Source organism: Coptis chinensis, chromosome 7 (genome assembly GCF_015680905.1).
Source record: "Coptis chinensis isolate HL-2020 chromosome 7, ASM1568090v1, whole genome shotgun sequence".
Classification (NCBI taxonomy): domain Eukaryota; kingdom Viridiplantae; phylum Streptophyta; class Magnoliopsida; order Ranunculales; family Ranunculaceae; genus Coptis; species Coptis chinensis.
Genome location: NC_141462.1, coordinates 30004706 through 30017208, shown reverse-complemented (window position 1 = coordinate 30017208; position 12503 = coordinate 30004706). Strand labels below are relative to the sequence as shown.

General features: G+C 37.0%; 1 protein-coding gene and 1 pseudogene across 1 annotated transcript; both read left to right on the top strand.

The window, feature by feature from the left end:
- Positions 1 to 1446: 1446 nt before the first annotated feature.
- On the top strand, positions 1447 to 2463 carry LOC147487058 (uncharacterized; annotated as a pseudogene).
- A 6417-nt stretch (positions 2464 to 8880) lies between these two features.
- On the top strand, positions 8881 to 9819 carry LOC147487057 (uncharacterized). Its single transcript, XM_086573929.1, has one exon. It carries the CDS (start codon positions 8881 to 8883, stop codon positions 9817 to 9819), a length of 939 nt encoding a protein of 312 aa, XP_086430055.1.
- Positions 9820 to 12503: the final 2684 nt, after the last annotated feature.

The following is a 12503-nucleotide window of genomic DNA, read 5'->3' as shown; positions in this document are numbered from 1 at the left end:
CTAGCTTTGGATTAAAGGTATGTGATTTACTTACGATTAATGGTATGTGATTAACTGAGTAGATATTTTTTTATACGTGTAAATTTCAACGTGACGAGTGATGAAACATGCTATTTATAGTCTATCATGAATATATATGATATGTTGGATTATTCTATGTTGTTGTATCTGTCGAATATAATTAGTATACTTATCGTATAAAGCACGTTAATCCGATTGTTCCATGTGCCTACACACCATATACATGCGGCTTGACTGCAACAGGGTACGATTATGTGTTATAAGCCAAAACAAAAAACAAGACAAAACTAAACTAACTAAGAAGAACAAACATTAAAGCGTAAAACATCAAAGCAACTGTAAGTTCCCTATTATACTATGTACAATACTGTCATGTCTGAGGACATAGACAAAGGTTATGGGTGTACTACTATATTTTATTATATATGTACTAGGGTACTTTAGTATTTCAATCTTTTCTTAGAATCAGGTAATACTAGATCTTGCCACATGTATGACCTTAATATTGTCAGGTTGTTATAAGAGAGAGGTAGGAAGCATGAGGTATATATGTATTAAACAGATTGAGAGGGATACAAAAGATTTATGAAAAAAAAAAAAGGCTCGTCTTCATTCTGATGTAGAGAAGTATTTCCCTTATTCCATTTTATTCTTTTGTGTTGATTTCTTAGTTAAATATCCTGTAGACTAGGATAGCGAAATAGTGAGTTTCCGTATTATACTTTGTTTTAAAGCAAATAATAATAAACTCAAGTACTTGCAAACTGACGTTCATAAGGAGAAATAACAAAACAAGTATTTCTGCCAAGAATTCAAAACAATCAATGACAAGGATTGAAAAAGAAAATAAAAGAGATTTGGGGAAAAACTTCTTCCCTTTAATTTTCTGTTCAAAATTAGGTTTACCAACTATACGTCTATACGGTTTTCCTTTTTTTGGGTGTACAATGTTCTTTTTACATGGATGGAGGTTTCCTTCTACTTTATAACACTTGCAACTTGAGTCGGAAACATAAGGAAGAAGAAAATAAATCAAACGATGCAAAAGATCTAGGACTTGTTTCATTCGGACAAAGTGCTCTGTGTCCCAAGGGTCTAGGACCAGGGGCAGCTCTTTTAGACAGGACGACTAAAGGGACAGCCTATGATGCACGGATAAGGTACTTTTCCCATTGCACCCGTATCCACCGGGTACGATACGGATACGGGTACTGGATACGACACAGACACGGCAGATACTTATCCCCTTATTGATACTAACTTCCAGGCTCTTTCCAAATATCTGATCTATGTATCTTGGTAACACTGATGACCCCGCATGAAAAGTGAATGTTACATCCGGTCAAAGGTTAGTCTGTTAATGTGTTGGGCCAAAATTTTACTAAGGAACCAGAACCAATTTTACAAACCCTACATATTTTGTTTTTGTTCTTAAGTCCACATAAATAGTTGTTATACATGTGACTCAAAATACTAGCCCAAATATCGATCCAACGTGAAAATTTGATGCCTAAATTTTGTTTATTCTGTTACAGTTACTTGAAAGATGTCAAATCTTACTAAACTCGATTTTCAAGCTCTTTCAATTAGAGGTGACAATTATTTATCATGGCAGTTGGATGCCAAGATCCATTTACAATCTAAAAAACTTGGTGATGCTATTAAAGAAGGAAACGAAATGAGCCCAGAGGAAAAAGCCACAGCTCTCATATTCCTACGTCATCATATTCATGACGACTTAAAGAATGAGCACCTAACAGAGGAAGACCCAAAGAGGTCTTTGAAATCCCCTCGAAGGATAGATATGATCACCGAAGATGGTCATACTACCAAATGCTCAAAATGAATGGCTCAACCCCGAGGTTCCAAGACTATAAAAACAGTTTCAATACAACTCTGCTTTGTTTAATATAGTTTCTCGGTTGAAATTGTGTGGTGAAAATGTAACTGATGAGCAGATGTTAGAGAAAACTCTTTCTACCTTTCATGCCTCGAATGTGCTCTGCGCAAGAATATCGAGAGAGACGATTCTCCAAATATTCTGATCTTATCACATGTCTCCTTGTTGCGGAGCAAAATAGTAATCTTTTAATCAAGAACCACAACTCCAGACCAACTGGGTCAATGGCCATTCCAGAAGCCAATGCTAGCTTTCGAGCTAATGGTAGTCGTGGTAGAGGACATGGGAGAGGGCGTGGAAGAGGCAGAAATACTGGGAGAGGTGGTCGAGGTTATCATCCTTATAGAGATGGCAATGGTCATAGAAAAAATGACCATTGGAATACTAATGACCAACAAAAGGGAAATTGGAACAAGTGGCCAGCTCCACCGCATAAAAGGGACTCAAATCAGAACAAGTGGCCAGCTCCACCGCATAAACGGGACTCAAATCCTCAGAACTCCGAGAGCACTTGCTATAGATGTGGAGAACCTGGGCATTAGTCACGTACTTGTCGTACACCGACACATCTAGTAGAAAAATACAGAACTTCAGTTAATGCCATGGAGTTGGAGACAAATGTGGTGGAAGGATTTGATAATTTGAATACCATTGGACATTACACCCTTGAATTGTAATGATTTCTTCGAGGATGTTGATGGTCGACCTCTCAGTAATTAAGCATTTGATGCTATGTTTAAACCATTACCAAACTAGATCCAGAAGATCTAAATTTTATTATTACTTGTCTAATTATTAGTAGACAACTTAGTTATTTTTGTTTTTAAGTTTGATTTTTCCTCATTAGGTAATGGTCACTATTGTTTTCCTAATATTATTTTGAATTGGAATTAGACAGTATTAGTTATTATTATGTGATTCTCTAATTACGTTAATCACAATGCACTAGTATCAATTTCTCTAGCCTTGACTGTCGTTAATATTTTGAATTTCCTTATTTTGAATTTATTCTATCACAATGCACTAGTATCAATCTTTACAAATTTATTTTGCTTTATGTTGAAATGTATGGATATATAAATGGAGAAAAGTATTATGGATATATGTCTGGTCGACTATACCCATAAATGAGAAAGACATTGTGTATCATATCTAACGTTGGAAGCTAGAAGCTCACTTAGACAGTCTGTATTACATAATTGTCAATTTAATGAGATAGTATTCCCGTCGTTAGGGGGAGAAGAGCAATGGTTGCTCTAAGGAACGACGTGAAGCAACTTGGATCACGTCCTCTGTCTCATTAAGAGATAAGGAGAATGATACACTTGCAAGCGGTTGCAAAGAAAATGCCTAAGCATTTAATGATATGGTAAAAGTAACCATGAATGTGCCAGCCAGAATTGATGTTTCATTTGGACGGGGTCCAAACATGGCGGCAAATGAATCTACTATTCGCTAAAAGCGTGGTAGACCTATAGGATCCAAAGCTCCTAGGAGAGGAGAACTGAGAAACTATCTTGTCCAATTAATAGCCAGGTAATGGCTGGAGCTCCATAAACAAATAATGTGCAAATATCCAAATTCACTGAAATGCCTATATATGGTTGCCCATGGAGAGGCACAGGTACCTGAAAATAAAGAGATCGATCTCAATATTCCATGCATGTTCAGGTGAATTGTGGGATAGGAAAGCACTTGTCATGGATGACATATTTAGCTATGGTATAGCTATTGGAACATCAAAGGACAATGATGAAAATAAATGAACCACGTGTACATTTTGTCGACAAATGAAAGATTGGCCAATCTGGAATTTGCTATTAAAGCATAATTAAACTCTTTGAAAAATATGGTATGGACCTATAGTAAAATCCGAGGTTGGATTCAATATAGTAGCAGCAAGTTTGGTTGGTACAAACTTGATTGGGACTCCTAAGGAATTGGAGAAAACTGCTGACTATAGATTTTTGAAATGAAATGGACAAAGCACATGGTTGTCTTGAAACTTGGATTTGGATAAGAATCCATTTCGACTAAAAGAAGAACAATGAGGAAGTTCTTGGTCTTGAAACTACTCTACTTGAAGCATTTGAAGTATTTATGTATCTAGCACAATATGTGCACAAGATCATACATTGCATTTTCTATTAGTTTCTTATCAAGATATGATTGTGCACATACACTTAGACAATCGGAATGATGTCTAACACATATTGAGATATTTTTATGAATTAACTTGTATGAAACTATTTTATTCTTATGGTTCCACTAATGACTATGATCTAGTTGGCTATGCAGTCTTTGGTTATCTATCTGACCCTCAGAAGGGTCACTCCCAAACAGGTATGTTTTCTTAGTGGTAATGGTTGCCATTTGTTGGCATTGCACTAAACAAACTTTAGTGGCAACTTTCTCTAACCACTCTGAAATTTTAGCTCTTCATGAAGCTAGTCGTGAATGTGTATGGCTAAGGTTATTAATTGGGCATATTCGTAGTTCTTGTCAATTGCCTTCTATAACAGGTGTTCCCAGCATTATTTATGAGGATAATGCAGCTTGTATAGCCCAGATTCAAGAATGATTTATAAAAGGAGACATGACAAAACACATTGCGCCAAAATTCTTTTACACTCATCAGATTAAGAAGAAGAAGCAGATTAAGGTCGAGCAAGTAATAGAAGAAGATTAAGACTTGTCTTTATCAGAGGGAGTAATTGAACAGGGGGAGCATCCTGAAGAATGTGTCCCAGGACATATGCACTGTACTCTTTTTCCTTATCTAGGTTTTATCCCACTGGGTTTTCCTAGTAAAGGTTTTAATGAGGCAGTATTAAGCAAGTCACAATGATTCTAAGTAATGTTGTACTCTTTTTCCTTAGCTTTGGTTTTTCCCACTGGGTTTTCCTTAGCAAGGTTTTAATGAGGCAACTGCCATTGGATAGTTATAGAGCATCCAGAAGAATGCTACAAAAGATGCATCCACCATAATTTCCACAAGAATGGTGGACATCCAAGGGGGAGTGTTATGAAATCCATGGGCTTATATGGATGCCCACCATTGATATGTGTTATCCTGATAATCCTCTATCTTGGTATTTATCCTGATAACCTTCTATCTTGATGTTTATCATGATCATCCTCTATCTTACTGTCTATCCTGTTAATCCCTTATCTTAGAAAGGAGGTTACCTAGTTGTATATAAAGGTAACCTCCTCCCATTTAGTTTTACCTCAAGCAATCAGAATTATCTCTCTCTCTCTCTTTTATTGATTCAATCTACATGTTAAGTTAATGTTAAGTTAGTGTGGTGTTATCTCAAAATCGGATTAATTCTAACATGCACCACATATTTTGCAACAAATTCAATTGGGCCCATATCAAAATAAAAGCCCACAAATTAGGCCCATAACAACACATATTGAAATTGTAGTACATTAACCTGGGCCAAAAGCTGGATACCAAAAAGTCAAGTAGTATGATTCAAAAATAATATCTCAATAAACAAATAAATTAAATAAAAAAGAATCCACAGTATTATCTCATTATTTAATTCAATCAATAAACCACATACCTTATTACTAAAGCCAAAATGTTAATCAGATGCAATTATTATTACATATATAAACATATTCGTAAAAAAGAAAAACAAACAAAATTTAAGGCATCCATGCATGTCACTACTCAATAATCATGCCTCCCACCTACAGTGCTGTAATAGTAAATAAATATTAAAAAAAATGTGACTCTTGGTCACTTTTTTCATGCCAGTTTTGTTTCTGAACAGTTTGTTAAATTTCCAAAAAACTATTCAAGTATAAGTGTAAAAAATTTTGTACTATAGGGTTAAATTAGTAATTCTCTCTCAGCCATTTTTTTTTACTTTTTTGTACTTAAGGGACCCACATAGGTGGTATAATCTCGGCGTGCATAGCACGTGCACCATTCTAGTAAATAAAAAGGGCATCCTACCTATATTAATATCCGTTTCTCCCAATATGCTCACAGAGAGCCACATCAGCAATATTTTTAAAAAAGTCCCCACTTAAAAAATAATTACAATGTTAATTACCAAGCTAGCCTTATTATTGGTGTGTTTAGCAAATTATAAAAACATTTTGGTCTTTTCTCATGTGTAGAAAAACAAAAACCAAATACACGCTCATATTTGAGTTATACACCGGGGTAATTGAGTAATTAACCACCGAAAACAGAAACAAAACCTCATCCTACTCCAAACTCTCTCAAAATATCAACATATCTCTAATCTATATATAATTTATGTGAAGAAGAAGATCTGAAAAACCTCAAAGGGGAAGAGTGTTTTGCTATCAATTTAAAGTTAAGATTTTACAGGTAGTGTTGGTCAGAAATTTTAGCTTTGCACGGAAGTTATTGAAACTCTTTCTCTGCACATAGATGAAGACGTTCTAACTCGAACTCAAATAACTCGAATTTGAGCTATAATAGAGTCTGACATTGATTTTTTCCTAGCTTCTCCATATTCACATCTGACATCTTGCATTTGCTTCAAATCTCCAACCGCCTTTTGCCTTGACAACCCATCTTTCATAATAACGAGTATATCTATCTATCAATTGTTTAGCCATCTTTCTTCTCTTCTCTGTCCAGTCTTGCTTTTCTTTCTCATTATAACGATTACATGGAGCAAGACACCACCAGCAAAACGCGTGGCGACAAGGAGGTCTGCAGGTCATAAGCATGTATCCGTCATTTTTCTGAATAGGTCTCTTGCATTCAGGACAAGCCTTCGGATTAGCTAATACCCAGTTGACGTTTGCAGACTCATCACTATTCTTCAAGATCCACTTGGTCACTATGAGCGTCCTCCGCACAAACATTGTAGCTCTCACTTCCAACTTCAAAATCTATAGCATTCTCATAGCCAAGTGCAGGGCACCACTTGATTTTATGATTGCTTTCAACAAAGGTTCTAAGAAGGTAACGGGAATACTTCTCCTTACTTTCATTTGAAACCAAAGAATTGATCATATCATGACCAACAACAGCGTGACATGAGGGATCAGGACATCGCAACACTAAACACCCAGGGCCATCATTAATTGTTGTGCCAACATAATCTTTCCAACATTTTTTACGAAAGGGATGACCACAAGCAGCGGCTTGCATTCTACTTTAAGTCTTTTAGTTTCTAGCTATATAATTCCTTATTCGATACTTAGGTGTTTTCTTTTAGCAGGGCTCCTACGTACTTTGTCGCCTATTTCAAAATCGATCCCAGCAATCTTCGTTTTCTTGACAAAACGAGTGTAGAAAGGTAAGTCTATAGTAAAGATTACGATGTTGTGTAGCTTTTAGAATTTTTTCGTTTGTAGCTATAGAAGCCGTCTCACTTAGACGCTAACTTTTAAGACTAAAAGTACCGTAACATCTTTCTTCAACACAAACTTATGAGCTTAATAACAAACATACCCAAAATATGTATTTACTAATGTGGTCTAATCTCTATAGTAGTAAGCCTGGCCATAGGACAGGCATATTAGCTAGTCATTAAAGTATTAAACAACAACTCAAGGAGTCAACTAGATAAAGCATATAATATGCGTGCTCAATTGTTATAGAATTAACATTGTCTTAGGTTAGTAGTGGGAGTGGCAGACCATTAACATGAAAGTGGAGTGCATTAAGCGACAAACATTCCTTCCAAGAAGCAAGTAGACGATCATACATTCACTTCAGTCTTAAAGAGAGGCCAACTCCAATCAGATACATGCCAACTCCGATTAGTTTATATAAGAAGATGTTTTCTGCTCCGATCAGCTAATTAACTCAATCACTTTCTTTCACCATCTTTAGGGTCTCTAGAATTGTCTATTTCTATTGATTTTCCAGCTTCTCCTCTTTTTTCTGAATATTTTTGTAGTGGAGGTGTATCTACTATTTGTGTGATAGCATCAGCAGTATTTTGGGGAGAAAAGTAATGGGTTCTGACGAGATACAAATCTCTTTGTAGAAATGAAACTAGGCCTTAATTAATCGATTTCCTACTTGTTTGTGGGGAATGAATCGATGAAGCGAGGGGATTTCCATTGATAGCTGAGATTTTTCTAGTTGTGCAAAGTTAGTTTTTTTCGGGTATATTATCTGAGCTCATGAAACACCAATTTTGGATGATGTTGCTGCAGTTTTGATCAGAGACAGAGACAGTGCTCCAATTTCAGTTTCAATCAATCTGCGAATAGCGTTTTGATGAGCATTCTGGATGGTGGTAATAAAGTGATTGAATGTTTATTCCTTATGAGTTTCGAGAAGTCGGTTGTGACATATGTTTTGATTCCTTCTGAGTTCCAATAGGTTTAGGCTTTGTGGTTTCTTGTTCAAGGCTTTGAGTTGTATAGTTGCATGTTTGAGTTTTTCTTGGTGGATTTTCTTGTTGCAAGACCAGTGGGTCAGTGGGGGTGTATGGTACGCAGCTGGCACAGAGAAGAATTATGTTGCTCAATAATTGTCTATGCTACTAAGACCGTACCTGAGTAACTGCTTGATAGTTACTGAGACTGTGGATGTGAATGATACTACTGAGCAAATAACTGATGACACTCATAATCCGTCCACACAAGGTGTTGTTACTTTGAACGGGTTCTCGACTTCTGTCCCTTCACAAAAGCCTTTGGTGCAATGATTATATCCTGGAATTGTAAGGAGATGGGCTCTAAGGAAACAGTTTTGAACCTTAGGAGCCTTGTGAAGCAGTTTAATCCCGATGTTTTATTTCTAGTAGAAACTAAACTTATGTATGTAAAAAAAATCTCTTAAATATCCTCAAGTTTTTGTTGTAGATCTAGTAGGGCAGAGTGGTGGTATTGCAAATAATATATCCTTTCAAGTGATTGATGGCTGTAAACATGCAATATTGGACACTTTTATCAATTACCTCTCTAATGTATCTTGGCATGTATCTTTCATCTATGTGGATCCGATGGCCCATAAAAGACGTGTCTTATGGGATTATCTTAGAGCCTACAAAAGGGTTTTCTCTGGCCCGTGGCTCATTTTGGGTGATTTCAATGATGTTGTGTGCTCTGCTGAGAAGGAAGGGGGGAATCCTATACCCCCTAGACATTTGGATGATTTTGTTAGGATCATTAATGATCTTGATATGACTGATCTTGGGTTCTCTGGACCATCTTTCACTTGGTCGAATCATAGAATGGGTGAAGTCAACATAAGAGAAAGACTGGATCGAGCTATTGCGAATGTGGAATGGCTAGATGTTTTTCCTATGGCATGTGTTTCACATATTGCAACTTCTTCGTCTAATCATGTTGCTTTTGTTCTTCATATGACTGGTGTGGTTGATAGTGACCCAAAGCCTTTCAGATTCCATGATATGTGGAGTAAAGATGTTTCGTGTGAAGGCGCGATTGAAAACTGCTGGAGTCACCCATTCTTGGGGTTGCCATCTTTCATTCTTAATTCTAAGTTCAAGCTTCTCAGAACCTCTCTTTGGACATGGAATAGGAAAGTGTTTGGGAACATTTTTACCCATATTAAAGAATCAGAAACGAAGTTAACTTCACTTCTCTTGGAACCTGTTACTGATGTCAATCTTCTGGAGATTAAGGAAATGAGAAACAATATTATGGACCTATATCAGAAAAAGCAGTTATACTGGAAACACATCTCTCACTCAGCCTCTGTGCTGGATGCGGACAACAATACAAAAATTTTTCACTCCATTGCTAGCTTTTGGTGGAGAAGGAATTGTATTGATAAAATACAGAGAAGGGATGGCACATGGCTTACCTCCATACAAACTATTGCCACCGAATTCCTCACTTCTTTTGAGGATATTTTCAGACCACCATCTAACCCGACTCTTCCTGTTCCTCTGAATACAATCGTCAAACTAATATAGAAAACATGTCTATCATTAGATGTCCTTCTATTATAGAGATTCGAAAAGTTGTTAAATGTATGGGGAGTCACAAAGCACCAGGACCTGATAGCTTTCCAGCCATGTTCTATCAAAGATTTTGGAGGATTGTGGGTACTGACCTTGTTAAGATGGTCTAGAATTTTTTCATTGAAGGACAGTTTAGAAAATATCTTAATCAAACTTTCATTTCTCTCATCCCCAAGATAGACAACCCTTGTTACATGATAAGCATCCAAAACTGTAATATTAAACCCCGAGAGACATAGCATTTTGGTCGATTATGTGTTTAATAATCATGTAATAATTATATTTTCGTACTTTTGCAGGATTCCGCAATTAAAATAAATATAGTGATAAAACATGCATCGGCACAGAATACGGGAATATTTGAAGTTTCCACTCGACCCTCGTAAAAGCCAACAAAGCCCGACTAGAGCGAAGTTTCCAAAAGAACAAAACCAAAGCAGAGAGCGGGGTCCACATATAAAGAAGCAAAGAAACTTCCGAGCTCAAATCGATAAATCTAGATGCCGACGTTGGCTAGTGAAGCCGCCATAGCAACCCGTGCGACGAACTTCAAATATGAGGACAAAAAGTCGTAAAAACACCAAAATCGGGCGCAAGGACAAAAGTCAAAAACACCAAAATTGGACCACACTAGGTAGATCCACTCTGGGGCCCGTATGCATGATGAGTCGGATAGGCAGTGGCAAAGGATGGTTTCAATTTAATACCACCTGGCAAGAAAGAAGACACGTACCAATTTAAACCAGGTGGTTTGAATTGACATGAGCTAAAAACAAAACCTTAAATCAGCAAAAAGACAAAAATTAAAACAGTTAAAACAAAGTTTTGTTTCGAACCATTCAATTAGCATAAACCAAAATCTGAAACATTCACGGATCACTCCTGTATCAGCCTATATATATGAGGGGGTCACCTTCATTATTACCCCTTCAGCATATTAATGCTTTAGCTTCTGCTTAGTTAGATTTTCTTCTTCAGTACTTACATTCTCCCATTTCCATTTCAAAGAAATTTAAAATACGTAAAGTTATTTTACCCTTAATAACGATCATTTCTTTTCTAGTTTAATTTCGTCACCGCATTTATTTACTTAATGTATACAAAGTTTTATTATTCCTTCTATGATGATGATGAATCCCATCCCCGCGGGGAGGGGTTATCTTTGCTTCGTGTGAAAATCGGATTGACTCGTTACTATTCTAGAATCACTACTTAGGAATTAGGCATAGAATTGACATCCGGTCCCAAAATGATCGAGATCGCACAAAGTTGGATCACCGATGCTCGGAGACGGTCTCGCTCCGCTTCTCTCTGTCGTGTCGACTCTCCCAATTCGTCCCAAATGTGAAATCGAGCGAGAGCTGAAATAATATACCGTAGATGAGGTATTATTGAAACTCCTTATGCTAGTGAAATGCGACCTAGAGAGGTGGGCATGCACTAGGGATCAATACTCGACGTCGTCTCCGAAACGAGACGAACTAGAGATGTAGTGATTTGGTAATAAAAACTGTTGAAAAATGATTCTTGCATGAGCATGATTAACTCTCTCCCAGTTTCTCTAATTTTGTTTACCTACATTTAATCGCCGTAGTAATTTACATTACCGATAATTTAATTAAAACCAACTAAAAAGAAACCTAAAAATCCTACTCACTAAAAGTTGTAATTCCAGTTGTGAACCTATCCGAGCCCTAAGGTTTGGACGATCCCTTACTCGACCTATCCTACCAAACCCACGTGAGTAAGGTAACTTAACTAAAACGTACGACTATATGGACGTTGGACTTTGGACTTTGGACTTGGGTCCTTGGACTTCGGACTTTGGACTGTGGACCTCGGACTTAAGAAAATAAGTAACTGAAACCAATAAACGTGTGTAAAGAACGTTCTATCATTACACTTCACACTATAGACCCATCAGCCTATGTAATGTTTCCTACAATATTATCTCCAAACTCCTTGCGAATAGGTTAAGAGGGTTGTTGCCTAAGTTTATATCTCCCAACCAAGGTGCCTTTGCGCCTAACCGTGCAATTGGAGATAATATTAGAGTAGTACATGAAGTCATCCATAAAATAAAAAAAGCGACGAAGAACAAACTGGGTCTTTTTGCTTTGAAGATGGACATGTCAAGGCTTATGACAGAGTTGAATGGGTTTCTCTCTTTGCTATCATGAGTAAGTTGGGTTTCTCTGACAGAGTTATTGCTCTGGTTCGTTTTTGCATCTCTACTGTGAAGTATAATGTTTTGCTTAATGGCTACCCATTGAAGACCATCACACCGATTAGGGGGCTTCGGCAAGGGGACCCCCTGTCTCCATACCTTTTCATCATACTCTCTGAAGCTTTATCCAGACTTCTTCTACAAGCTCAAGCTGCACAAGCCATCTCTGGCATCAAGATCTCAAGGAGGGCTCCTTGTATCTCTCATATGCTATATGTGGATGATTTGATTGTATTTGGCAAGACTTTACCGAATGAAGCTCACAATATCGATAAGATTCTGAGACTCTATTGTGATGCTACTAGTCAAATGATATATAGAGACAAATCATCTATTCTTTTCAGTCAGGGAACAAGTCCTGATATACAGGAGTCGATGAAGCACACTTTGGATGTGGCATGGATGACTA